Source organism: Globicephala melas, chromosome 2 (assembly GCF_963455315.2).
Source record: "Globicephala melas chromosome 2, mGloMel1.2, whole genome shotgun sequence".
Classification (NCBI taxonomy): domain Eukaryota; kingdom Metazoa; phylum Chordata; class Mammalia; order Artiodactyla; family Delphinidae; genus Globicephala; species Globicephala melas.
The window spans coordinates 177,406,647-177,434,595 of record NC_083315.2 but is presented as its reverse complement, the minus strand read 5'-3'; the positions used below and the strand labels follow the sequence as shown (position 1 = coordinate 177,434,595).

Genomic DNA, 27,949 nt, shown 5'->3' with positions numbered 1-27,949 from the left:
AGGGTGGACCCTACATTCACAGGTGTGCCCACCTACCTGCGCCCCCCATCACCCCCGAGCCTGTCTCCAGGAGGGTCTGGAGCCCCCCTCATGGTGGGGCTCAGGGCAGCACTCACCGAGCTCCCCTCCTGGGTGAAGGCCGCGAGCCGGGCCCCAACGGCCAGCGCTGGTCACCGGTGGGAAGGCAACCTGAGGACAGCCAAGCCCCAGGCAGACTGTTCCCTGTGCAGCAGCCCACGCCCACCTGGCTGCCCGGCATGCAGGAAGCAGATAAACTCCGGGCCAGCTCAGGTGTCCGACCACAGAGCCCTTTCCTGCCCCCCGCTTCCTGCCCTGCCCCACCCGCGCTACACACAGACCTGGGAGGTTCTCAGATAGTTTCAACATAGGGCTGGGATTGCCCTGTTTTCCTTCATTCTTCGCTCTTCCATTTATTCGTCATCCCAGGGTGCCTGAGCGGGGCCTGGGGTGTGGCTGCAGGCAGGCACAGGCCACGCTGCAGTCTGCACACTGGTGCAGCACAAGGCCATGAGCGGAGGCGCAGGGATGGCTTGGAGTGTGGGTCTCCCTGCCTGATCTGGTCTGGGGTCAGTCAGGGTGACTTCCTGGGGGAGGCGGCACTCTTAGCTACAGTTGGAGAGAAGGAGTATCTAGGACTTGGTGACAGGACAGAGGGATGCACAAGGACATGCCAGAGCTCTGCCTGCACAGATGGGCCCTGGGGAGGACGAGGAAACTCAGCTGGCAGCGCCAGAGGTTCACAGCTCCAAGACCCTACACTCAGCCAGAAAGAGTCCCCAGCAGGGCAGGGGCTCCTCAGACCAGAGCAAGCCCGTGCTCCTGACCCTGGGCGGTGGGAAGGGCCCGAGGGAGGACTGGGACTGCAGGGGGGACGCCTAAGCTTCCCCACACCCGCTCCGGGTCCCTAAGATCCGCACCGGAAAGATTGAATGCACCAGGATCACCCAGAATCTCCTCGAAATGCAAAAACAGATGCAGCATTCGGGCGGGGGCAGCCCAGGCGACCCTGAGCCGCTGGTCCACAGTGAAGGGGACTCCAGAGAGTCCTGGACGCACCTGGACAAGGACACACTGCTTGGACAGCGAGCGTGCCGGGAAGGTGGCTGTGGAGGGCACCATTCCCCACCCGCCCCAGCCAGCCACCGGGAGGTCCCCGCCACCCCCCAGAAGACGCGACCCCCACCCAGACTTCACACCCCACAGCAAAGCCCCGAAATCTCCCTCCCTGGCCACACAACCATTCGCCTGGAACCGCACGCCGACCTCCCAGAAGTCCAGACAGTGACCCCCACCCGGAGGAGCCAGGGCACACGGCTGCCCCTTCCCTCCTGTCCGAGAGCCCCACCCTCCCTGGAAGCCACGGCCTCAGAGCAACACTCACAGTCACTCTCACACTCACATGCACGTGCATGCACACACACACAGACCCGCACACACGCTCACACGCGCATGCCAGTCGCCCGCCCCCTCCCTGGGCCCTGGAGGGTTGCTGCTCTGCTCTCCTCCCCGTCACCCACGTGTACGCCCTCAGGTCCTGGCCGCGTCTCGCCAGTGCTGTCCTCCTCTCCCTCTTGCCTGCCCCAGGCCAACCTCTGGACCCCTCAGCACCCACCGCTCTGTTCCCAGAATCGCTGTTTGCATCATCCGACCCTCGCCCGCCCACTCCCCTCTCTCCAGCTCCTTCCCTACAGCACCCGTGACCCTCAGCCATTCACCTTTACCCTCGCCACCCCTCACGTCCTCACTTTTCTCTCCCTGAACCCCCTCCACTGCCGCTCCCCTCCCTACCCCGGTCCTGGGGTCCCCCTGCCCAGAAAGGCCGCCGCTACTCTCCCCACCGCCCCAGCTCAGCATGGTCCACACCAGGGGTCCTCACCCCACCCACAGATCCTGCTCTGTCTGTCTCTGGGGCAGACTATCCTAGTGCCCACCCGATACCCGTCCTCCCCTCACCCTTCCCAATGCAGACCAGACTCCTTGGCAGCTAAGGGCAGCCACATGACCCTCGTCTTGATAGTGAGCTGCAACTGGGGTCCAAGGGTAGGGCTTCCAGGGTGTGGTTTGCTCTCTGCTCATCCTGGGATGCAGATGCAGCGTCTGGAGATGAGCAGCCCCTTTGCACACCAATGAAAGACAGCAGACCTAAAATATAGACACAACCTTGGTCCGCGATAGTGTTTTGAGATTCCTCTGTTGTCACACAGGAGGAATAAGCTCTATCTGGGTCTGCCAGAGTAGCAGGGTTCCTGCTTTGCCCACCCCGACTGAACCCCACTGAAGAGCTTCCCAGCCACCATCCCCACAGGAATTATACTTTACGTCCCATCCACCCTCCCCAGTCCCAGGCGGCCGTGCCTGTTTGCCCGGCTGAGGCCCTCTTCTAGTTGACCAGAATAATAGAAAAGGGTTCCCCACCCCTACCACCTCAGCCACAATGTGCTTGCGCGTGTGCAGGGCCCCAGGGAGGTCGCCCTTGCAGGCAGCCAACAAGGTCACAGCCACACCAGGCAAAAGATAACGTGATTCTGTGAGAGTACAGTAAGTCCCCTACATACGAACCTTCAAGCTGCGAACTTTCAAAGGCGGGAATGTGCGTTCTCATGTCCCATCACGTAAGTTAGCTCACGAGACTGGCATACGATGTCACGTGCGTGCATCCTCTAGAAGTGGTTGTGCTTTTGTGTACTTTACTGTATAGCACTGTATACAGTACAGTAGTACAGTAACCTTATTTCAAGCCCAGGATGTCTGGGAGCAAGCGTAAAGGCAGCATATAGCCAATTGTGTTAGTTGGGTACCTAGGCTAACTCTGTTGGACTTACAAACAAATTGGACTTACGAATGTGCTCTCGGAACGAAACTCGTTCGTATGTAGGGGACTTCCTGTCCTTGCAGATGCACACACCTGTTATCACCGTAACACAGAAACAAGGGTGGGCATCTATTTGAACTTATAGATTATGTGGTATTTGTTTCCTTTTTGTTAAATGAATGTTATTATTTAATCAAAACACTAGGACTAGTGCCAATTAGTGGTACTAGCAGGACTAATTAAACAAATGGTATGTATAAAAACATAACAGTATTTTGTCACGTCTCTTCCGACCTCTGAGGTACCAGTTTATCGTAACGATTTTGCTTAACTCTCTATAGCTTCATTTACATTTTGCAAGCTATATTAGTGTATGTTCTTAAGACACCTAAACGCAAGACTTTTTCAAAGCAGAAAGTAAATACGATAGGGTTAATTAGACAGATATTATGTACATTTAATAAAAATAACAAAGATGTGTTTCTGTCCCATGCTGACAATGTCACCCTCTCTGTTTCCTTTTCCCACAACATTTCTGTGCTGCCAGCCCCAGGGGACCCGCTTCTCTCTCTGCAGCACTAAGACTGCAGGTGGGCAGCCATCAGACTCACGATGACTTGACCCTCCGCTGGTACACAGCTCAGTTGCCCCGATGCCCAGGGCACCCAGTGTGCTGACGACGTCTAGCCTCCTGGCCAAAGCGTCTGAGTGCGCAGCCCTCAGGTCCCGACTGGCTGGCATGGCAGGTCCTTGGAGCTGCAGAAACGGTTTCCAGCTCTTTGTGTCCAAGGCTAGCGTTGGTGCCGACTGCCCATCGGCCAGGTCCTTTGCATTTATAAACGCTTCGTGTTGGCTCCCTCCGTCTGCATGCCCATCGGGCATCTTCCTGAATTAGACCCCTAGAGCTTCTCAGAACAAATAGGTCTAAAGCACAGAGGTCCCTTGAACCTCTGAAATCCAAGTTGGATCCCAAATAAGTCATGGTTTTGGTAAAAGATTCTGGGACGTTCAAGTACATGAGCTGCAGACAAGTGACCCCTCCTGCTGCCCGCTAGGTCCCGGCCTCCATGGCATCTGCTCTCTGACCCCATCCCCCATGGCAGGTGCCCTCTGTCCCCTCTACTCCCTCTATCGTCCCCGATGCTGACCAGGCCATGCCTAGGACAGCACGTGCCCTCTTTCCTCTCTGCAGGCATCCCTGGTCCTCTGACTCTAATGCCATTTACAGGCTGATGAGTCCCAAAGAGAGAGCTCCAGCCCCGAACCTGGTGGACTGGACACCACACACCTACCCACTGTGCTCCCGGGCAGCCGGGGCAGAGCTCGCCATTCCCGCTGCCGGCCGCCTTCTGAGGACCCGCATGGCTGTCTGCAAACAGACTGCCTGTCCACCCCACACCTCCCCTGCACCCAGCTCTTCATGACAGCACCATGGGCCTTCCAAGTCACTCACCTTGCCGCCGGCCTCGGGTCCCTGCAGCACCTCCTTTCTCAGAGAAAACCCCACACACCCTCCTAAGGCCCATCACGTGTCCTGCCCACACTGGCCACAGTGCTCTCACCTCTCCCAGAAAAGATCCTCCCGGGAGTGTGACACTGGACACTGGTCACACCACCTGCCAATTGCAGGGAGAGGCAGCCAGGAACCCAGAACCAGTATTCTGAGATGCAGCTCAAAACAACGTTTCAGAAATTGCTGAAAATCCCCAGAAAAAAAAACAACCAGAGCAATCCTAAACAAATGGATTTTATTGGAGTTACTTAACTTCAAAATAAGCCAAGCAAACACCTACACAGGATCAGACCACACGTAAGAGGGGAACATTCTGGCACCACTTCTTTAAAAAAATGTATCAATGCCTAGAAAACCCTGTTGGAGAGAAAATATAATCCAAGACCCTTACGCCCAAAAACTAGCAACTAGCATTCAAATACACTTTCCACAGGCATGAACTTGGGAGATTGTCCCCTTCCCAACTGAATAAACTATATATATGTTTAGTTACAATAAAATATAATTTTATCTTCAGTAGTCTATATTGTACATATCGAATATATATGAATACGTGTATATATACACATACATTCAATATTCAGTAAGTATAATGTAGACTATTTAAAATTAAAATTATTTATTTTAATAAAGACAAACATTATCCAACCAAGACAAAAATGGAAAGACTCTGACACAAAAGAAATAACCATTTCAAGTACAACTTAAGAGCCGGCACTGTGGTGTAAGGAAGGGAGAGGGCCGCTCGCGGCCTGGGCACACGAACCTGCCATCTCCACACACGGCAGCCGGGTCTGGGTGACCAGGCGCATTATAGCCTCTAGAGCAAGTGCTCGCAACAGCACGGAAGGAGCAAAGCCAGCGGGAAAGCGGAAGAGAGGCCCAGGTGTGGGGAGAGCTCTCGACAGTGGTGCAGACAGAGCCCGGGGGCCACGGCCATCCCCAGGACCACTGCATCCGAGCCTGAAGGAGCAGCAGGGTGTCCTGGGCTGGGCTCCCCAGAGCCCCCCACTCCTTGCCAGGGAGTGAGGCCAGAATGTGGGACCGGCCTGGCCTTGAGATCCACACCCCAGCCACAAGCAGCCTGTGCTCGGCATGGCACCTCCGGCTGCCGAGCAGGCCAGAGAAGGTGAGGAGGTGGGCTGAGTCACAGAAACCCCTGGGGGGCTCGAGACCTCCTCCAGGCCCACCTCCCCACACAGCAGTTTCCCCTTTCGTTCTCAGAATTTGTGCAAAAGCAAAATGTAGAATTTTTTAATGGAAACTTGCATTTTTTATGAAATTAGGAAAGCTGATATAACCCACAGAATCCAAAACGTATATTAAGGAGCAGATATCACCTGACACTGTCAGAATGGCTATCATCAAAAAGGACCACAGGTAACAAGTGTTGGCGAGGGTGTGGAGAAAAGGGAGCCCTTGCGCACCGTCGGTGGGAATGTAAACTGGTGCAGCTGCTGTAGAAAACAGTATGGACGTTCCTCGAAAAACTAAAAATAGAACTACCAAATGACCCAGCAACTCCATTTCTGGGTATTCATACAAAGAAAACAAAACTAACTTGAAAAGAGATCTGCACCCCAGTGTTCATAGCAGCACTATTCACAATAGCCAAGACATGGAAACAACCTAAATGTCCATCGACAGATGAATGGATAAAGAAGACGTGGTACGTATATATACAGTGAAATATTACTCAGCCATAAAAAAAAACCTTATCTTTTGTGACAACACGGATGGACCTAGAGAGTTTTATGTGAAGTGAAATAAGTCAGAGAGAGAAAGACAAATACCACATGATCTCACTTATATGTGGAATCTAAAAAACACAAAACAAATGAACAAACATAATAAAATGAAAGAGACTCAGATACAGAGATCAAAAAGGTGGTTGCCAGAGGGAAGGGGAGTGCGGAGGAGGCCAAACAGGTGAAGGGGAGTTAGAGGTACAGACCTCCCGTTACACAATAAGTAAGTCAGCACAAGGAATATGGGCAGTAGTACTGTAATAAATAAATGGGCCCAAAGCAGCTGACATCAGGCAGAGGCCACACAGGAGGAAGTACAGTGCTTCCCAGGAGTCGCCTTTCTGGGTGGATCTTCTCCAGCTCCCGTGTCCCACCCAGTATGTGGATGGAGCCAAGCGAGTGGGTTCCTTGGAAGGCCAAGCAGAGAGAGGCTTCATAGCCGGCAGCCAAGCAAGGAGACAGGAGGCAGTGTGTTCAGCTTTGTCTCCGATCGCTTGTGAGACGTGGGGAGGGGGAGGGAAGGCGCTCGAAACAACCGGTGGAAAGTAAAGGTCAGTTTCACGGCTTCTCTGCACAGGTGTGGCCGCACTGCACGCTCTCTGTGGGTCCAGGTGCAATCTGGGGGTTACGTGAGCAGCCATGTGTCACGCGTGGTGGGTTTTCGGCCTGCGATGTCCAAAGTTCACCATCAGTCATCCTAGCCCCTCAGGATGCTCCGTCCGAGGGGCTGTCAGCAGATTTCCAGATCTGCGGTTTGCTTTCCCCCATGTTCTGCAAACCAAGCTTGAAGGTCTCCCTTAATCACTTGGTTTCTACCTAAGGGCCTTGAGTGTTTAAGGCACAGGGCGTGGTTTTGAAACTGAGTCCCCCTAAAACTGATTAAGCTCTCTATCCAAAATATCGTTCCCTTTCTTGTCCAACACCTGCTCCCCTCAAGATTGATGAGTATCCAGAAAAAGCGGGATTAAAACCAAGCAGGACCCTGTGGGGCACTCCTGGATCCAAAACCCTCTGCGCCCCCATTTCTGGTTTGTAGGGAAAAGGCTTCAGACTCCTATGCCTTCCCTGAGCCCAAAAAGGCAGATTCAGTTACTAACCAGGGAAGTAAGAGAATGCAGGAACAAAGGAGGAACAGTCAGGAAACAACAGGGTCCTGGCTCCTCCTCCAGGGACACACAGAACGATATACCCTTGAGCTCTTCTGCAGGAACTAAGACCCCCCACCCAGGTGGAGGATGCTAACTCCACGCTGAGCACAGACTCCGGAACACCAGCCTGTTCCCTCACCATCAACGAATCAGAAGAAAGCCACACACCCTGCAGCCCTCCCCTAAATTTTGCCTATAAAAATGTTTCCCCGAGAACCACTGGGGACTTCGGGCTTTCTGAGCACGAGCCACCTCGTCTCCGTGCACGGCCCTGCAATAAACCTTTCTCTGCTCCAAACTCCAGTGTTTCAGTTTGCTTGGTCTCGCTGTGCGTTGGGCACACGAACTTGGGTTCGACGACAGTTTCAGGGCTAGTATTACCTTACTTCAGGATGGAGAGAATTGGAAAGAATTAATTTAGGCAGCATTCAAAACGACCAAATCATCCATAAGAGAGAAGACTGGCTGGTCCTGGATTTCTCAGCAGCCACATTCAGCACCATTGAGCCGTGAACAGCGCCTGAAGGATACTCAGGGGAGGGGGCGTCTAGGAGTTCATATATGCTGGTCTGTCCTCCAAGCATAAAGACCCCTGAAGATGTGGACACAACCCACAACACATCCAGCAGCAGATGAATGATACGGAAGCGGTGGCATGTGTGTGCAATGGAATACTATTCAGCTGCAAGAAAGAAGGACGTCCTGCCATTCGTGACAACATGGATGGACCTTGCAGGCATTATGCTGAGTGAGACGAGTCAGACAGAGAACGACAAATACTGTATGATCTCATTAATACGTGGCATTTTAAAAACCAAATTTGTAAAAACAGAGAGTAGAAAGGTGGTTGCCAGGGACTGGGGGGTGGGGGAAATGGGGAGATGTTATTTAAGGTACAAACTTGCAACCAGTAGGTGAGTAAATCCAGGAAATCTAATACCCAGCGTAGAGATTATAGGCAACAATGATGTGTTATAGTTTTGAGGGTTGCTAAGAGACTGGATCTTAATTGTTCCCACCACAAAAAATAGCAATGAAAATTGTGGAGGAAAAATTAATTAGTCAATCTGAGAAAGAAGTGGAAATTTTTATTCGAGCCAAATTCAAGGATTATAACCCAGGAAGAGCATCTCAGAAAGCTCTGAGAACTGTTCTGCCCATTAGAAGTCAAGGCACAGTTCTATAATTTGTTGAGACAGAAGGCTGTACGTCAGATGACGTATTATTGACAGTTTACATAATCCAGATCTAAGCGTCATCCTGGTGAGTCATGTGACCCCTTACAAGATCAAGAAGGAATGTGACCATTGGAGGAGTTGTCTTGTCGACGCTAGGAGAAAGTTCCTCTTCACGGTTGAGCAGGTATTCCTGCTGATGGTGGAGGGGGAGGTCTGGTCGATGCGTAATGCAGACACGCACTGCACGGTGCGGGAAGTGAGGAGGCCAAAGGGCAGAGAAGCGTTTTTATGTTCACATTTTTCTTGTCTTGCCATAAAATCTGAATTTTATTGCACATAATTATGTGAGGTGATAGAGGTGTTAGCTAAGACTACAGTGGCCTCATTTTGCAAACATGTAAATGTCTTGAATCCACACGTGTGGCCCTTAAACTTCCCACAGTGCTGCAAGTCAGTTACATCTCAGTAGGTTTCCATGATCCCTGCATGGTGCAGCCACCAGTGGAAAAACTTCGGCCACCAAAGATGCCCAGAGAAGCTGGGGCCAAAGGACCTGCAGTGGGTACCCAGTGCAGTTTAACTCTGAAGTAGAGCAAAAAGGAAACGGTATAACGCTCTGACAAGGCAGAAGGTTCACAACTGTCAAGAACTGGGAGAAGGGAAAGGAACGTGGGCGTTAGAGGTCTTGTTAATTGTTGCCTCACTGCTAAGAGCCAGGCCTCAAACATCAGTAAAGCGAAACCATGGGCTAGCAGCCAAGCACGTGAGGCGGTGTAAACACGCACTGAGAACATGGCCTCGCGGATTGGACCCACATGGTGGGAGGGATGGGGAAAAGGGACGAAGAGGAGCCCACCCACTCACATGTCACATTTGTTGGGCACAGACCCGTGCGTGCCATCTGAGGAAGCAGCACAGAGGACACCGGGGAGGTGGCCGCTGCACACACAGCAGCAAAGAAAGACAACTTGAAGCGCACAGCTGCTTTGGAAAATTTACAAAGAGAAAGCATGGGGACTTCCCTGGAGGTCCAGTGGTAGAGAAGCCACCTTACAGTGCAGGGGATGAGGGTTCAATCCCTGGTCGGGGAACTAGGTTCCCACAAGCCGCGGGGCAACGGGGCCCATGTGCCACAACTACTGAGCTTGTGCGCCTCAACTACAGCCCACGCGCCACAACTAGAGAAGAGAAAACCCGCAAGCCACAACTAGAGAGAAGCCCGCACACCGCAACAAAAGATCCCACATGCCTCAACAAAGATCCTGGGTGCCGCAACTAAGACCCAATGCAGCCAGAAATACATAAAACAAATAAATAATAAATAAATCTTTAAAAAATACAAATAGAAAGCATGGCATAAAATGGTAAAACAGGATTGACACCAAACATATCCTTCTGTCTTATCAGTACATGTGAGTGGTCCTAACACACCTATGAAAAGGAAGAGACATTCAAACTGGACCATCAAACAAAACCCAACTCTGATAGCACATGAGCATGCCACAAAAAATGAGAAAAGTTGGAAGACTTGAGTAAATGAATGACAGGAAACTTCGGCTGTTTTCTCTGTGATAAAATGGAACGCTCCATGTCCTGGGCAGGTGACACTCCTTGGATCACCTCCTGCCTCTCAGGAGAGGAAGTCTGTCAGAAGCACCCCCGCTTTTGTACCAGGTCTTTCGCTTCCACTTTTAATTCCACAAGATTCTGGAAAGCAGGACACTGTTATCTGTCTTTTTTAAAATATATAGTTGATTTATAACGTTGTGTTAATTTCTGCTGAACAGCGAAGTGATTCAGTTATACATAGATATACATTCTTTTTCACATTCTTTTCCAGTATGGTTTATCACAGGATACTGAATATAGTTCCCTGTGCTCTACAGTAGGACCTTGTTGTTTATCCATTCTATTATACTGGCTTGCATCTGCAAATCCCAAACTCCCACTCCATCCCTCCCCCACCTGCCCTCCCCCTTGGCAACCACAAGTCCTTCTCTATGTCTGTGAGTCTGTTTCTGTTTTGTAGATTAGTTGATTTGTGTCATATTTTAGATTCCACATATAAGTAATATTGTATGGTATTTGTCTTTCTCTTTCTGACTTATTTCACTTAGTATGATAATCTCTTAGTCCATCCATGTAGCTGCAAAGGCATTATTTCGTTCTTTTTGATGACTGAGTAATATTCCAGAGTATATGTGTACTACATCTTCTTTATCCATTCATCTGTCGATGGACATTTAGGTTGCTTCCATGTCTTGGTTACTGTGAATAGTGCTGCTATGAACATAGGGGTGCATGTACCTTTTGGACTATAGTTTTGTCTGGATATATTACCAGGAGTGGGATTGCTGGATAATATGGTAACTCTATTTTAGGTTTTTTGAGGAACATCTATACTGTTTTCCATAGTGGCTGCACCAATTTACATTCCCACCAACAGTGTAGGAGGATCCCCTTTTCTCCACACCCTCTCCAGCATTTGCTATTTGTAGACTTTTTAATGATGGCCATTCAGACTGGTGTGAGGTAGGATCTCATTGTAGTTTTGATTTGCATTTCCCTAATAATAACCGATGTTGAGCATCTTTTCATGCGCCTGTTGGCCATCTGTATATCTTCTTTGGAGAAATGTCTGTTTAGGCCTTCTGCCCATATTTTGATTGTGTTCTTTGTTTTTTTGGTTGTTGAATTGTATGGGCTGTTTCTATATTTTGGAAATTAAGCCCTTCTCAATCATATCATTTGCAAATATTTTCTCCCAGTCTGTATGTTGTCTTTTCGTTTTGTTTACGGTTTCCTTTGCTGTGCAAAAGCTTGTAAGTTTTATTAGGTCCCATTTGTTTATTTTTGCTTTTATTTCTCTTATCTTGGGAGACTGACCTAAGAAAACATTTGTACAATTTATGTCAGAGAATGTTTTGCCTGTGTTCTCTTCTAGTTTTATGGTGTCATGTCTTATGTTTAAGTCTTTAAATCACTTTAAGTTTATCTTTGTGTATGGTGTCAGGATGTATTCTAATTTCATTGATTTACATGCAGCTGTCCAGCTTTCACAGCACCACTTGCTGAAGAGACTGTCTTTTTTCCAATTATATGTTCTTGCCTCCTTTGTCAAAGACTAATTGACCATAGGTGTGTGAGTTTATTTCTGGGCTCTTTATCCTGTTCCTTTAATCCATATGTTTATTTTTGTGCCAATACCATGCTGTTTTGATTACTGTAGCTTTGTAATATTGTCTGAAGTCTGGAAGGGTTATGCCTCCTGCTTTGTTCTTTTTCCTCAGGACTGATTTGGCAATTCTGAGTCTTTTATGCTTCCATATAAATTTTACGATTATTGGTTCCAGTTCTGTGAAAAATGTCATGGGTAATTTGATAGGGATCCCATTAAATCTGTAGATTGCTTTTGTTAATATGGCCATTTGAACAATATTAATTCTTCCAATACAAGAGCATGTGATTACTTTCCATTTCTTTGACTCACCTTAATTTCCTTTATTAATGTTTTATAGTTCTCAGCATATAAGTCTTTCACCTCCTTGGTTGGGTTTATTCCTAAGTATTTTATTTTTTTGGATGTGATTTTTAAAGGTATTGGTTTTTTTTACATTCCCTTTCTAATATTTCATTGTTAGCATAAAGAAATGCAGGCAACTTCTATATGCTAATCTTGTATCCTGCTACTTTGCTGATTTCATTATGAGTTCTAGTAGTTTTTGTGTGGAGTCTTTAGGGTTTTCTATATGTAATATTATGTCATCTGCATATAATGACAATTTTTCCTCTTCCCTTCCAAATTTGGATACATTTTATTAATTTTTCTTATTTGATTGCTGTAGCTAGGACTTCCAATACTATGTTGAAGAGAAGTGGTGAGAGTGGGCACCCTTGTCTCATTCCATATTTTAGTGGGAAGGCTTTTAGCTTTTCACCGTTGAGTATTATATTGGCTGTAGTTTTGTCATAGATAGCTTTTATTACGTTGAGATATGTTCCCTCTATACCCACTTCTGTAAAATTGTTTGTTATGAATGGATGTTGAATTTTATCAAATGCTTTTTCTGCGTCTATTGAGATGATCATGTGGTTTTGTCATTTCTTTTGTTGATGTGGTGTATTACGTTAATTGATTTGTGTGTGTTGAGCCATCCTTGTGAACTTGGGATGAATCCCACTTGGTTGTGGTGTATGCTCTTTTTTATGTGTTGCTGGATTTGGTTTGCTAATATTTTGTTAAGAATTTTTGCATCCTTATTCATCAAAGATATTGGCCTCTAATTGTCTTTTTATGTAGTGTCTTCATCTGGTTTTGGTATCAATGACTTTGTGAGTGTTCCCTCCTATTCAATCTTTTGAAAGAGATTGAGAAGAATTGGTATAATTTCTTCTTTGTGTGTTTGGTAAAATTCACCTGTGAAGCCATCTGGTCCTGGACTTTTGTTTGTAGGGAGTTTTTTTTTTTTTTTAATTAGCAATTCTATTTCAAATCTAGTAATTGGTGTGTTCAAATTATCTATTTCTTCTTGATTCAGTTTTGGTAGGTCATATGTTTCTAGAAATTTGTCCATTTTTTCTACGTTGTCCAATTTCTTGGCATATAATTTTTCATAGTATTCTCTTCTGGTTTTTTGTATTTCTGCAGTATCAGTAGTGATTTCTCCTCTTTCATTCCTTTTTTTTTTAACATCTTTATTGGAGTATAATTTCTTTACATTTTTATGTTAGTTTCTGCTGTATAACAAATTGAATCAGCTATACATACACATATATCCCCATATCCCCTCCCTCTTGCATCTCCCTCCCTCCCACCCTCCCTATCCCACCCCTCTAGGTGGTCACAAAGCACCGAGCTGATCCCCCTGTGCTATGTAGCTACTTCCCACTAGCTATCTATTTTACATTTGGTAGTCTATATATGTCATTGCCACTCTCTCACTTTGCCTCAGCTTACCCTTCCCACTACCCATGTCCTCAAGTCCATTCCCTACACCTGCGTCTTTATTCCTGTCCTTCCCCTGGGTTCTTGAGAAACTTTTTTTTTTAGATTCCATACATATGTGTTAGCAGACGATATTTGTTTTTCTCTTTCAGATTTACTTCACTCCGTATGACAGACTCTAGGTCCATCCACACCACTACAAATAACTCAATTTCATTTATTTTTATGGCTGAGAAATATTCCACTGTATATATGTGCCACATCTTCTTTATCCATTCATCTGGCAATGGACACATAGTTTGCTTCCATGTCCTGGGTATTGTAAGTAGGGCTGCAATGAACATTGTGGTACGTGACTCTATTTGAATTATGGTTTTCTCAGGATATATGCCCAGTAGTGGGATTGCTGTGTCATATGGTAGTTCTATTTTTAGTTTTCAAAGGAACCTCCATACTGTTCTCCAAAGTGGCTGTATCAATTTACATTCCCACCAACAGTGCAAGAGGGTACTTTTTTCTCCACACCCTCTCCAGCATTTATTGTTTCTAGATTTTTTGATGATGGCCATTCTGACCAGAGTGGGGTGATACCTCATTGTAGTTTTGATTTGTATTTCTCTAATGATTAGTGATATTGAGTATTCTTTCATGTGTTTGTTGGCAATCTGTATATCTTCTTTGGAGAAATGTCTATTTAGGTCTTCTGCCCATTTATGGATTGGGTTGAGTTTTTTTTTTTATATTAAGCTGCATGAGCTGCTTGTAAATTTTGGAGATTAATCCTGTGTCAGTTGCTTCATTTGCAGATATTTTCTCCCACTCTGAGGGTTGCCTTTTTGTCTTGTTTATGGTTTCCTTTACTGTGCAAAATCTTTTAAGTTTCATTAGGTCCCATTTGTTTATTTTTGTTTTTATTTCCATTTCTCTAGGAGGTGGGTCAAAAAGGATCTTGCTGTGATTTATGTCATAGAGTGTTCTGCTTATGTTTTCCCCTAAGAGTTTTATAGTGTCTGGCCTTACGTTTAGGTATTTAATCCATTTTAAGTGTATTTTTGAATATGGTGTTAGGGAGGGTTCTAATTTCGTTCTTTCACATGTAGCTGTCCAGTTTTCCCAGCACCACTTATTGAGGCTGTCTTTTCTCAATTGTATATTCTTGCCTCCTTTATCAAAGATAAGGTGACCATAGGTGTGTGGGTTTATCTCTGGGTTTTCTATAGTGCTCCATTGATCCGTATTTCTGTTTTTGTGCCGGTACCATACTGTCTTGATTACTGTAGCTTTGTAGTATAGTCTGACGTCAAGGAGCCTGATTCCTCCAGCTCCGTTTTTCTTTCTCAAGATTGCTTTGGCTATTCGGGGTCTTCTGTGTTTCCATACAAATTGTGAAAGTTTTTGTTCTAGTTCTGTGAAAAATGCCAGTGGTAGTTTGATAGGGATTGCATTGAATCTGTAGATTGCTTTGGATAGTAGAGTCATTTTCACAATGTTGATTCTGCCAATCCGAGAACATGGTATATCTCTCCATCTGTTTCTACCATCTTTCATTTCTTTCATCAGTGCCTTATAGTTTTCTGCATACAGGTCTTTTGTCTCCTTAGGTATGTTTATTCCTAGGTATTTTATTCTTTTTGTTGCAATGGTAAACGGGAGTGTTTCCTTAATTTCTCTTTCAGGTTTTTCATCATTAGTGTATAGGAATGCAAGAGATTTCTGTGCATTAATTTTGTATCCTGCTACTTTGTCAAATTCATTGATTAGTTCTGGTAGTTTTCTGGTAGCATCTTTAGGATTCTCTATATATAGCATCATGACATCTGCAAACAGTGACAATTTTACTTCTTTTCTGATTCGGATTCCTTTTATTTCTTTTTCGTCTCTGATTGCTGTGGTTAAAACTTCCAAAACTGGGCTTCCCTGGTGGTGCAGTGGTTGAGGGTCCGCCTGCTGATGCAGGGGACACAGGTTTGTGCCCCGGTCCGGGAAGATCCCACATGCCGCAGAGCGGCTGGGCCCATTAGCCATGGCTGCTGAGCCTGTGCTTCCGGAGCCTGTGCTCCACAGCAGGAGAGGCCACAACAGTGAGAGGCCCGCATTCAGCAAAAAAAAAAAAAAAAAAACTTCCAAAACTATGTTGAATAATAGTGGTGAGAGTGGACAACCTTGTCTTCTTCCTGATCTTAGAGGAAATGGTTTCAGCTTTTCACCGTTGTGAACGATGTTGGCTGTGGGTTTGTCATATATGGTTTGTTTGTTCTTCTTTTTCTAATTCTCTTAGGTGGTAAGTTAGGTTGTTTATTTGAGGCTTTACTTGTTTATTGAAGAAGGTCTGTATCGCTCTAAACTTCTCTTTAAGAACTGCTTTTTCTGCATCCCATAGATTTTGTATGCCTCTGCTTTCATTGCATTTGTCTCAAGGTATCTTTCAATTTCCTCTTTAATTTCATTGTTGACCCACTGGTTTTTTAGTAACTTGTTGTTTTGTTTCCACATAATCATTTTTTTTCTCATTTCTTTTCCTGTTGTTGATTTCTAGTTTCATGCTGCTGTGGTCAGAGAAGATGCATGAAATAATTTCTATACTCTTAAATTTGTTGAGCCTTGTTTTGTGCCCTAGTATATGATCAATCCTAAAGAATGTTCCACGTGCACTTGAAAAGAATGTTTATTCTGGTTTTTCTGGATGTAATGTCCTGATAATATTAATTAAGTCTAACAGTTTTATTGTATCATTTTGGATCTCTGTTGCTTTATTGATTCTCTGTCTAGAAGATCTGTCCATTGATGTGAGTAGGGTGTTAAATTCTCCTACTATTATTCTGTTCCCATTGATTTCTCCCTTTATGTCTGTTAGCATTTGTTTTATGTATTTAGGTGCTCTTATATTAGGTGCATATATGTTGAAAAGTGTAATATCCTCTTCTTGTATTGATCCTTTTATCATTATATAGTGTCCTTCTTTATCTTTCTTTATGGCCTATGTTTTAAAGTCAATTTTGTCTGATATGAGTATTGCAATCCCCACTTTCTTGTCATTTCCTTTTGCATGAAATATCATTTTCCATCATTCTCTTTCAATCTATGTGTGTCCTTTGCCCTAAAGTGGGTCTCTGGTAGACAGCATATTGTTGGATTTTGGTTTTGTAATCCAATCTGCCACTCTATGTCTTTTGATTGGAGCAGTTAATCCATCGACATTTAAGGTAATTTTTGATAGATATGTATTTATGGCCATTTTAAACTTCATTTTCCAGTTGATTCTATATTTCTTCTTTGTTCCTTTTTTTTTCTTTTTGTCTTCCCTTTTGTGGTTTAATGATTTCCCTTTATATTATGCTTGTGTTCTCTTCTTTTTGGTTTTTGTGAACCTACTGTATGGTTTTGACTTGTGGTTGCCCTGTTTTTCAAATATGTTAACCCCTTCTTATATCTACTTTCTTTAGACTGATATTTATGTAGGCTCAAACAACTTCTTTAAAAAAAAAAAAACTGCATTTTCTTACTCTCCTCCTCCATATTTTATGGTTTTTTTTTTTTTTTTTTTTTTTTTTTTTTGCGGTACGTGGGCCTCTCACTGTTGTGGTCTCTCCCATTGCAGAGCACAGTCTCCAGACGCACAGGTTCAGCAGCCATGGCTCATGGGCCCAGCTGCTCCACGGCATGTGGGATCTTCCTGGACCAGGGCATGAACCCATGTCCCCTGCATCAGCAGGCAGACTCTCAACCACTGCGCCACCAGGGAAGCCCCATATTTTATGATTTTGATGTCCTCTTTTACATTTTCGTACTTATCATTTTGCTGTTTGTGGTTATCATTGCTTTCACAAAAATTTTTTGATTTTTTAATCTGTATACTTGCTTAAATAATTTGCTTTCCAATTGTGATTTTTCTCTTTCCTATAGCTTCTTACTTCTTTTCTATTTAGAGAAGGTCTTTCAATATTTCTTTTAGGATAGGATTAGTATTGCTGTATTCTTTTAGTTTTTCCTTGTCTGGGAAATACTTTACCTCTCTTTCTATTCTAAATAATCTTGCTGGGTAGAGTATCTTAGGTTGCAGGTTTTTCCCTTTCAGAACTTTGAATATAACTTGCCACTCCCTTCTGGCCTGCAGTGTTTCTGTAGAGAAATCAGCTGATAGCCTCATGGGGGTTCCCTCATAATTAACTCTTTGTTCTTCTCTTACTGCCTTAGAATCATCTCTGTATCTTTAACTTTTGTCATTTTAATTATATCTTGGTGTAGGTCTGTTTGTTTTCATCTTGTTTGGAACCCTCTGTGCATCCTGTATCTGGATGTCTGTTTCCTTCTTTAGGTTTGGGAAGTTTTCAACCATAATTTCTTCAAATACAACTTCAATCCCCTTTTCTCTTTCTTCTCCTTCTGTAATCCCTATTACGTGTAGATTGGCCTGCTTACATTATCCCATATGTCTCTTATATTGCTTTCATTATTTTCATTTGGCTTTCTGTCTGCTGATTTGGTTGGGTAATTTCCACTATTCTGTCCTCCAGGTCACTTATTCTTTCTTCTGCATTATTCATTCTGCTCTTCCTTGCCTTGAGCTCAACTTTCATCTCAGCAAATGAATTTTCTAATTTTTCTTGGCTTCACCTTTTAGTTTCTAGTTCCTTTTTACAGTAATCTGCATTTCTGTCAATAGCCTTTCTTAATTCCTTCAGTATTTTCATTGCTGACTTTTTGAACTTGGTGTCTGTTAGACTGAAGAAGTCTGTTTCATTGTTTGTTCCTCCAAGGGAATTCTCTTGGTCTTTTACCTGAGAGTGGTTCCTCTGCTTCATTTGCCTTATATTTCTCTTACTCTGTGAGTTGAGGAGAAACAATTATCTACTGTAGTCTTGGAGGGCTATATATGTGGGGGCATCTCTGTGTAGCTTGTGTGGGCTTAATATTTTTTGGTACAAGGGCTGTTTTTAGTGTGGATACCTGCCACCTCTTTCCTCAGTGAGTGTTGGCTGTTTTCTCCTTGATAGGAAGTGTGACTGGTGTTGTGGTGACCAAAGCCTGCACTGGATGTTGAGCAGGGCTTCCTGTTTTTGCTCTGTGGTTGTCCCAGCCCTGTTGGGGGAAGGGCCTGCTCCCTAGTTGTTGGAGTAGAAGCCCCAAGATCTGTTTCTGAGCTGCAGTCTAAGGTAGGAGGTATTGGAGTGTGCCCACTGCGAGAGGAGCCGCTGAGTATTTCTCCACTGGAGGTGTCCACCAGTAGTGTGCTCTGTGGTGTCACCTGTCACCTGTTGTGATGGCTCACAAAGTACACTGTTGCTGGCACTGCCCTTGGCCCCACCTCAACTGTGGGGATGCCAGCAATCAGCCCTGGGGTCGCTTAGGCATTGTTTTCATAAGGTCACCAGCACAGATCCACTGAAGTCAGGTCCCAGGACCACAGTGGTCATGCACCTGGACCCACTGTGAGTGTTATGGAGGCAGCTCAGACCCAGACCCGGCCCAGCCCCCATGTGCATGTGCCCACAAAGCCCACAACTGCTAAGGCCAGACCCACCCCAGCCATGGGAACACCTGTTGTCTGCCTACAGGCACCGAGTTTACAAAGCTGGTGGTGGTGGTAAAGTCACAGCTCACACAGCCACGGGAAGAGGTTTCGGCCCTGCTTCCTATGTCGTGCAGCCCCTGGGGTTCACCTCTGTGAGGGGGCAACCTGTTGGCACACACTCCTGGAGCCCACTGAGGTGGCATCCTGTCTAGTGCATGGAGAAAGAGGCTGCTATGGAATATCCTGCCCCACTCTTCCCTTCACGTCCCACTTAACAATGGTACTTAGCTTCTATGGCAGACCCAGTCTTCTTCCGCATACACCCTGGTTGCAGCCGTACCACACTCCAGCCCCCTCAGGCTGTCTCCACACAGCCAACACCAGTCCTCTCCCCAGGTCTGACCTCCGAAGCCTAACCTTCAGCATCCAGCCCCTGCCTATACCAACAGAAGTACGTCTCAGACTGGGACACTCAGAGCAATGGCAAGGTCTGTCTGTACAGGTCTCCCTCTGTTCTGCCCGCCACAAACCAGTTGCTGCACTCTCCTCCAAACCTCTGAAGCACCCCCCACTACCTGCCAGCTGATCTCACTGGTGAGGGGTCTTCCCAGGGTGTGGGAACCTTTCCTCTTTTACAGCTCCTTCCCAGGGGTGCAGGTCACATCCCGCTTCCTCTTTTTTTCTCTTCTTTTATTCTACCCGGTTATGTGGAGGTCTTTCTTGTCCTTTCATGTGTCTGAGGTCTTCTTCCAGTGCTCAGTAAAGTGTTCTGTGAGAATTGTTCCATATGTAGGTGGTTTTGATGTATCTGTAGGAGGAGGTGAGCTCCACATTCTTCTACTCCACCATCTTGATTCCCTCTTTGTTATCCGTCTTTTTATAGACGAGGGAACTCAAGTCTCAGGGCATTTATGTGAGTTTTCCAGGGGAAGGCTGTAGTAAATGTGGACCCGGAGTTGACTGTGACTCTGCAGACACAGAAGTCCTGATCCTTCCTGCTGCAAGAGGAGTGGGTCGGGTCCACGCACTGCAGGGGCTGCAGGGAATTGGTGTGGCTCAGAGCAGATGCAGCACCACCAGCAGAAAAGCAACTCACCATATGTGGGCTAACTGCAGTGAGTCAGTGATGGAGGGGGCGGCGCATTTGGATATGAAGGCCAGCACATCATCAGGTCTTCAGAGGGGGCTCTTCCTGTTCTGGAATCTGAGGGAGCCATGTTTCCTGGTTCTGTTCATCCCTAGACCTCATCCACAGAAAAGCCACTTTCTCCAGCACAGTGTGGGTGCCAGAACCAACGGTCATTGGGAGACTTCCAAGAATTCCAAGGGCGATGTGCTCTTCTCCCTTCCTTTCATCTTCAGCTGGAAATTTACGATGGCAGGAGTCTGTGGGAACAATGTGGAAGGAGTTCATGGCAGGAAAGAACCTCAAACTCCAAGTCAAGAAAGCCCTAAGGAGAAAAGCTGGCAAACTGCCGCAGACATGCATAAGGCTTGGCAGTGCCAACAAATGCATGCAAGCAAATGCACACAGCGATGTAGGGCCATTTGTCGGGCACCCCTCCCTGTCCCGTATGGTGAGGGGGATTGCCTGACACCCTTGGCCCCACCTAAGGCTATGGATGCCCCCTCTGGGGACTGTTGGCCAAGCACTGACCTTGACCTGATGTACTGTAACCTTAGGGCAAAGGAGGGGTGAAGGGGGTGTCATGATCCCTGAGACTTTGTTGAAGATCCAGGTCACTGTACTGAAGGGACAGGCATGTCCCTCTGTCAAAGGCATGCTGCCATCAGGATCTGAACCCCAGGAGCTCCTGCGCCCATCACTGAAAACCCACTGACGTTGCTCACCCCCTTTCCTGTGGCAGCTCCCAGGGGCAACCAGCCTGTGCCAGGCAGAAAGAAGAGGCTAAAATGAGGTGCTCGTAGAGCAGCTCAACCTCCCCAGATCTCCCAGAGGAGGGTGTTCCCGGGTGCAGGGACTGCACAGTCAGGGGAGGCTGTGGACGCAGCATCGTTCTTGACATGGAGGTGTGGGAGCAGCCGGGGCTTCTCTTCTTGCATAAAAGGCCAGGCTGCAATGAGAGTGCATTTGTTCCTGCCCTTCCTTCCTGCCGCAGGTGCTGTGGGAGCCCTTCATGCTTCTAACCATGGCAGCAACTCTGCAGTCATGAGGGAACGGCCAAGACATCCTCAGAGACACAGCCCGCCACCCCCGTGTCCTCAGCACTGAGCAAGTTCCCACCCCAGCTCCTCGTTCTGTGGGGAGGCCAGCCAGCTTTGGTTGTCCTGTTGAAGATCAGGCCTGCTGTCCCCTGTAGCTGGAGGTGTCCTTCCCGTAGAGTGTGGTGACACTCCCAGTCAGTGTCCTCCTCCCAGGACCGTGGGGGAACTTAGGAGACTTCTCAAAACTTTAACCACCCCCCCACTGCTTCTTCTGGGTTGTAGGGGTGGAGGGGGGAACAGGCCAGCAGGCACTAGAATCTTTTGTTCATTTTTTGACTACTGCCTTTTGAAATTTATAGCATGTGTTGGTGTCCCCCCACACTTACTAAAAAATTTTTGTAAGTTGTTACCTTTTTCTCTGGTTTTTACCCTTTTTTGCTCATGTCCTTGGGTATTAAAAGAGGTAATTCCTGTTTCTTTTCCTTTTTTTTAAGATGTTTCTTTTATGTGGACAATGTTTAAAGTCTTTATTGAATTTGTTATAATGTTGCTTCTGTTTTATGTTTGTTCTTTTGGCCGTGAGGCATGTGGGAATCTTAGCTCCCCAACCAGGGATCAAACACGCACCCCCTTCACATTGGAAGGTGAAGTCTTAACCACTGGACCGCCAGGGAAATCCGCCTGTTTCTTTTCCCTTTGGTAACGTCTTGCAACTCTTGATTTGTTGACTGAAGCAACCACGTGCGTTGTATGCCTTCTGAACTGATCAATGAAGCACCAAGCACTTTTTCCTCTTGTGTTTTTGCCCATAAGGACCTTCCTTCTGGAGCAAAATGTCCAGAGACCAGTTCCCCAAGGGTGGAGGCCGTCAGAAGCCGAATCTCAGATACAAAGCACTCCCAGCACAAACATGAGGAAGGTCCTCCTCACTTGCCAAAGTGCACCCGCATTCTGGCCATCTGGTCTACCACAGTGCCAGCTCTAGGAAAACAGGACCCTGGAGTGGGATTAGCTCACCAAGGCTGCAGGGCCATGGAGAGCCCTGGGCCCAGCCGCAGCCCCCGCCCTTAAGCAAGGCCTCCGATCACCCAAGCACATGTCATCTCTGACTTCTCCATCTCCTGGACACTGTGATCCAGAAGTTCAAGGAGCACAGGGAATGTTGTTCCCACCTGCCTCCCGTCACGGACATCAAGGCCAAGAGCCATCTGTAGCTCACTGGCTATTTACTGAGGTAATTGCATGGATGTGTCCTGACTCTAATGAGGCAGCTGAGTGACCAGGGCACCCTGGCCTCAGGGGTCCAGTCCTCAGCTTGACTGCAACTCCTACTCAGGACAGCCCAGCTGTCCTGGGAGATGCCAGCCCGGTTGTCCTGGGAGATACCTTCCCAGCCACCTGCTCCAGAGTAGGGTGGGGGCACCTTATGGGACACAGCTGTGGGCAGAAGCTGGGAGACTGACTCAGCATGGCCAATGGGCCCAGTTCTGGCCACCCCATTACAGAGACCCAGACGCCTCACCTGGCACTCGCTGGGGCACACACCTGTAACACACATGTCCTTTCTCTGGCACATGCTTGAAGTGGGTGGGGGCAGGAGCAGCATCCCAGGACTTGGCCATGGGATGCTATAGCAGGAGCCCAGCCTGGGCATGAGCACAGCCAGCCATGTGGCCTGCAGGCTCCAGACCCACCACTGCTGCCCTGACCCAAGTTCTGCACACCATTGCCAGGAAGGGGGGCCGGGGCAGCCTTTCTCTGAAGGGCTCAAAAAGCTCTGCCGAAGCCAGATCCTGCCACACCTGGGGGCCAAGGGGACATGCCAGCCCCCAAGGGCAGAGCTGCACTCTCCACAGGGTACACGATATTGCAGACTGGCTGATCCTCTGCTGTGCTGAAGAGACAGGGCCCGGGCTGGGTGGGGCCTGAGACACGGGGCTGGAGGAGAGGGGCTGGCAGGGCACCGTGGGCACCTCCCCCCCCAGGCAAAAAACCAGATGGCTGGAAGGCCAGAGCAGACATTTCCTGGAGGGCCTGGCACAGCCCCACCCCCCATTTCCTTAAAGGGAGATCAGAGGCCCTGGAGCACAGGGAGAGACTCTCAAAAAGGCTCCCCATCCTTCAGCCTCTTTGCTGAGCACACAGGCCACCTTTAAATCAGGCTACATCCAACCACCTGCCATTCTCCTCCAGGCACAGGGCCCAGCCTCTGGGTCTTGGGGTCAGCTGGACTCGCGCACACACACACACACACACACACACACACACACACACACACACAGACTTCCCCACATGCTATCCACTGACGCCTCCCACAGCAAGCCTCCAGCGCATCATCACCCCCTCCCAGTCCCCAGCCATGTCTGTGCCCTTCTGTCCACCCCTGGCAGTGGTCCATGGGCGAGCACGCCCACCACACTTACACCTGGCCTCTGGGCACCTGTGAGCATCTCCCCTCCGTGAGGGGCCACACTTGGCACACCTGTGGGTCCTGGCACCCCAGCCCCAGGTTCAACGCTGCTGAGTGCAGGCCTCCTTTTCCCCTCCCCTGGGACCCCCCAGGGTTCACGCAGCTCTGGGAGGGGGAATCCACTCCTTTAGACCATCATGCCCCTCCCCTCGCACCCTCCCTCCAGCCAGGGCCATCAAAAGAGCTGAGACCCTCCCCGAGGACCAGCAGCCGGGGGACATGGCAGGGATCCGACCGTGTGGGCACACAGTGGTCCAGCATCAGCACAGCCCCAGCCCCCCTGGAGCCCCGTTACCACAGAGGGCAGCGAAAGTCCTCACAGTGCTAACAAGGGGGCTGCTGCCAGCGCCACAGCTGCGACCAGAGAGACCCTGACAGACCCCCCAGGGCACGCCGGCAGGAGCCAGCCACCTTGCGGTCAGCAACGGCCCAGGACCCCGCCCACTGCCATGGCAGGGCTTTCTCCACCTGAGAACCTAGGTCCAGTGCAGGTGGGCGTGAGACAGCCTTGAATATGCTCTCATTTCTAAAAGAAAAAGGAAACCACGCAGGCAGCCTTCAACACTTGCAGGATTATTAGCAGAGCGGCAAATAATCTGTAACCAGCCCAGGAATGAGTGTGGGGACTGGTGGGCAGGGGTCTCCCGTGGGCCCTGTGGCTGACCTGCCCCAGCTCCACCTCGCCCGCTGCCCGCCCTTGGGGCTCTGGCCGAGCCAGGAACCACAGTGCTAGCTGGGGCCACGGTGACTGACAACTTTACAAAACCCCTGGGCAGAGAGGCCCCAGGGCAGCTGGGTCCTCGCCCTGAGGGCTCACAGTTGGGTGCACAAGGGGGGCGGGTAGGGAGCCCGAAGAAGGAGTGTCACATGTGCCACCTAGGAAGGTGAAGGGACTTTCCAGGAGGGCACGAGATGGGACGCATTCCAGTCAAGGGACTGGGTCCCTGAGGCCTGGGGAAGGGGTACCGGGTTGAGGGGAGCCCAGCTGGGAATTGAGGAGGGCTGGGCGGCCCTGAGCCTCCGAGCAGCAGGCTGCACAGAAGGCCAAAGGGAAAACGTGACCTCGTGGGAGCAAAGCAAGTCAGGGGTCTGGAGGATGTCCAGTCCCAGACCACGGGGTTCTGGCGGGAGGGTGCTTGCAGGGGCAGGGGCTGGGCGGTCTCTTCAAGCAGGGAGCAGACCTTCCAGCTCCTGGGGGCTCCCTGGGGAGCCTGGGTGCAGGTCTCTGGGCCCCCCAGCACGGGGCCAGCTCACTGTGCCTATATGCTAACTTTGACCTCTGGGGCCAGGGGACCCCGGTCACCGTCTCCTCGGGTGAGGGTCCCCCACGGCTGCTCCGCCTGAGCCGTGGGCCAGGTCCCTGGGGTCTGTGGCTGCACCACCACTGCCTGTGGTCCCATTCGGGACCAGGCCTGGGAGCTGACAGAGCCCCTGGAGGTGAGCCAGCTGAGAGCTGGGCCGAGAGGCCCTGGGACAGGGGCGGCTGGGAGGGAGGAGCCCTGAGCAGAGCTTCCCCAGGGCCGGGGCCTGTGTGCGTCAGGGCGACCAGAACCGCTTCAGCGCTTGGGGCCAGGGCACCCAGGCCACCATCTCCTCGGGTGAGATGGCTCTCTGCTTCCTCTGCCCTGGGCCAGGGGAAAACCTCCAGAGAGTCCTTGACCCGTGTGGGACGCTCGGGGGTCCCCGGGGGGAGGCTGCTCCTGAGGCCATCTGCCTCCCCGTCCTGCGGAAATGGGACCTCTGCTGGTGGAACAGTCTGGACGGAGCGAGTTCTGCGCCCGGGGCCACAGAGACCTGGGGGTAGGGCTTCGGGTGGGACCAGGAGGCTGCCAGGGGCTTGGGTTTTTGTACACCTCCCAACGGGGCCCATGGCATTGTGACCACTGGATACCTGGGGCCAGGGGCTCCTGGTCACCGTCTCCTCAGGTGAGTCCTCACCAGCCCTCCTGCCTCACTTTCTCTGAGACTTTTTTGCTGCATTTGGGGGGAAAACGAGGCTGTCTGGGTCTCAGGTCTAGATGGGGGGCTCGGAAAGAGGGCTGAGGGGGCCCAGGCTCACCCCAGCGGGGAGCAGAGGTTCCAGACGCCCTCTCTGGATGGGCTCTTCAGCCAGAGCTTTCCCTGGGGGTCTCAGCCACCCGGGGGCTCTGGGCTCCCAAGGTCCCCAGCCCTGCCGGCCACAGCGGGTGCTGTGCGAGGTGGCCCGGCGGTCTTGGCCGGCCACCAGTTATTGCTCGGGGTCCCGGCATAGTTGTCACAGTGTGACAACTGGTATGACCCCTGGGGCCAGGGGCTCCTGGTCACCGTCTCCTCAGGTGAGTCCTCAGCCCCTCCACACTTCCACCGCACTTGGGGAGACCCGTGGTGTCAGGGTCTCAATGTCAGAGGCGCGGGGCACTTTGGAGGACCGGAAAGGGAGCCAGGGAGAGGGTCCCCATAAAAGGGGCCCAGAGATGGACCTCCCTGCCCCAAGGACGCCGCAGTGCAGGGACAGCCAAGGCAGCTCCTTTGGCTGGTCTGGCCATTTGATTCGAGCACCACCGCGTCACCAGGGGCTTCCGTCAGCTTTCTGGGGCAGGCGGCTGGCTGTTTGATGTTGATTGGACTTCTGAGTTTGAGTTAAGGATTCGTGATTCGTGGTCAGGCAGCCTAGGCGGGCAGTGGTCTGGCTTCTGGGCGCCAGGCTGGGATGTGGGGTCTCCGGGTCAGCCTGGAGGGGGCAGGGCCATCAGAGGGTTCCGGGGCCCTCCGGATAAGTGACTCGGGCCGTCGGCTCCCCGGGCGCCATGGGGCCGTGCCGGGCCCCCGAGGTTTTTGTGAGGTGAAGCTGGAGATCCCACCACAGTGATTACTGCGGTATAGACGCCTGGGGCCAAGGGATCGATGTCACCGTCTCCTCAGGTAAGAATGGCCCCTCCAGGGCCTTTATTTTCTGCTCCTGTCTCTGGGGTTTCTGGGCATCGCCGTCTGGTCCTCAGGACGTGTCTGTGTCCGCCGGGGGACTGGGCAGACTGGCCAGGAGGGGACCAGGACCAGGCGCCCTAGGGATTTCAGAGCCTCTGGATTTTCTGATGTCTTTCAAAAATCGGAATACTGCCGGCATTCAAGAGGCGGCTGCAGGCGGGAAGGGCCACCTGTGGGGGAGTCCCAGGACCCCCTCGGCGGCAGGACAGTTTGGTCTATGGCAAGAGATAATTTGGCTGCTACAATCATAGAGTCAGTTGAGGACTGTGCCTTGATGATTGTGTTTCTAGAACCACAGGAATGCCACATGTGGAAGGCATAGTGAAATATCCTCTTCAGATATGAGGTGTGCTCTGCGCTAGATTGTAATTCAAATTCTTTATTGGTTAGGATTAGAATTGTCTGGGTGAGGATGGACGTGTAGTGTCCCGATCTTGGTGAGAGCGGGGTGCCCCAGCCCCCCGAAAGGAAGAGCCTGGGGAGGTTACAGGTACCGGGCTTTGTGGGGACACTTGCTAAGAGAAAGATACATGTTCATCGTAAGAGGCACGCTTACGAAATACTAAAAGGCAGGATATGCTTCAAGGGGGTCCTGATGATCAGGAAAATTGTGACTTTAGAATGTGAGAGACTGTTAATGTATTTTAAATTTTATCATTCAATTAACAACTGTGAATCCTGTCTTTGGGGAGTTGATAGGGGTGCAAGTTTGGCCGAGGAGTAGTAACTCGGTACTGTCGGCCCCCTGCCCTGTTTCAAGGCTGAGTTTTGGCAACAATAAATTCGGCTTATTTTTTTAATTAATTGGTGGTGCTGAGTTAGTCAAGATGGCCGCGTGTGGGGCTGGCCCCCTGCAGCAGGTGGCAGGAAGCAGATGAGCCGAGAGTCTATTTCAGGAAGCAAGAAAACACAGTTGGTACATTTTTAGCTCATGGCCACCAAGGTGTGGTTTGGTGAGGGTGTTGCGCGGCCCACAGAACTGAAAATGTTCCACTGAACGCAACAACACCTGGAAAATTTGCATTTCTAAAATAAGGCAAAGATGTTGACAGAAACTAGAAGGTTCCCCTTTTCACTATTTGAATCTATTTCAGTTTTAGCTTATCGACTGCTCGTTTATGTTCCTTTTCAAAGTAAATATTTAAGAAAGTAAATAGTCTTAGGTGCATTTTATCAGTGCATTCGTATAATGTTCTAATGGGGTATTCCTTCACGGTAATTAATCCCAAACCATCCTCCGATGCCCTGAAGCACTGTTTGCACTATGAGTGTGCCCACGGTCTTTAGCCGGTCGATTTTCTCTTCGTGGCCAAGAAACACTCTGGTATTCTGATACGGTTGCCCTCCTTTCAGTATTTTTCAAGACCTCTTTGCAGGTACCCAGCTCAGGACAGATGTTAGGTGAAATGAGGGCGCTCGTCATGAAGTATCTCAGTTCACCATGCTGGTTGGCGGGTTGAGGAGACGCAGGC

The 27,949-nt window shown here is 49.2% G+C and overlaps 1 gene segment (V, D, J or C); it reads left to right on the top strand.

Annotated features, from left to right (window-relative positions):
• The window catches only part of LOC115849941 (immunoglobulin heavy constant mu-like), a 122,737-nt gene that overhangs the window by 86,148 nt on the left and 8,640 nt on the right, over positions 1-27,949 (top strand). Inside the window, 1 exon segment of the C gene segment in view lies at positions 26,376-26,414. Coding sequence covers positions 26,376-26,414 — 39 coding nt within the window.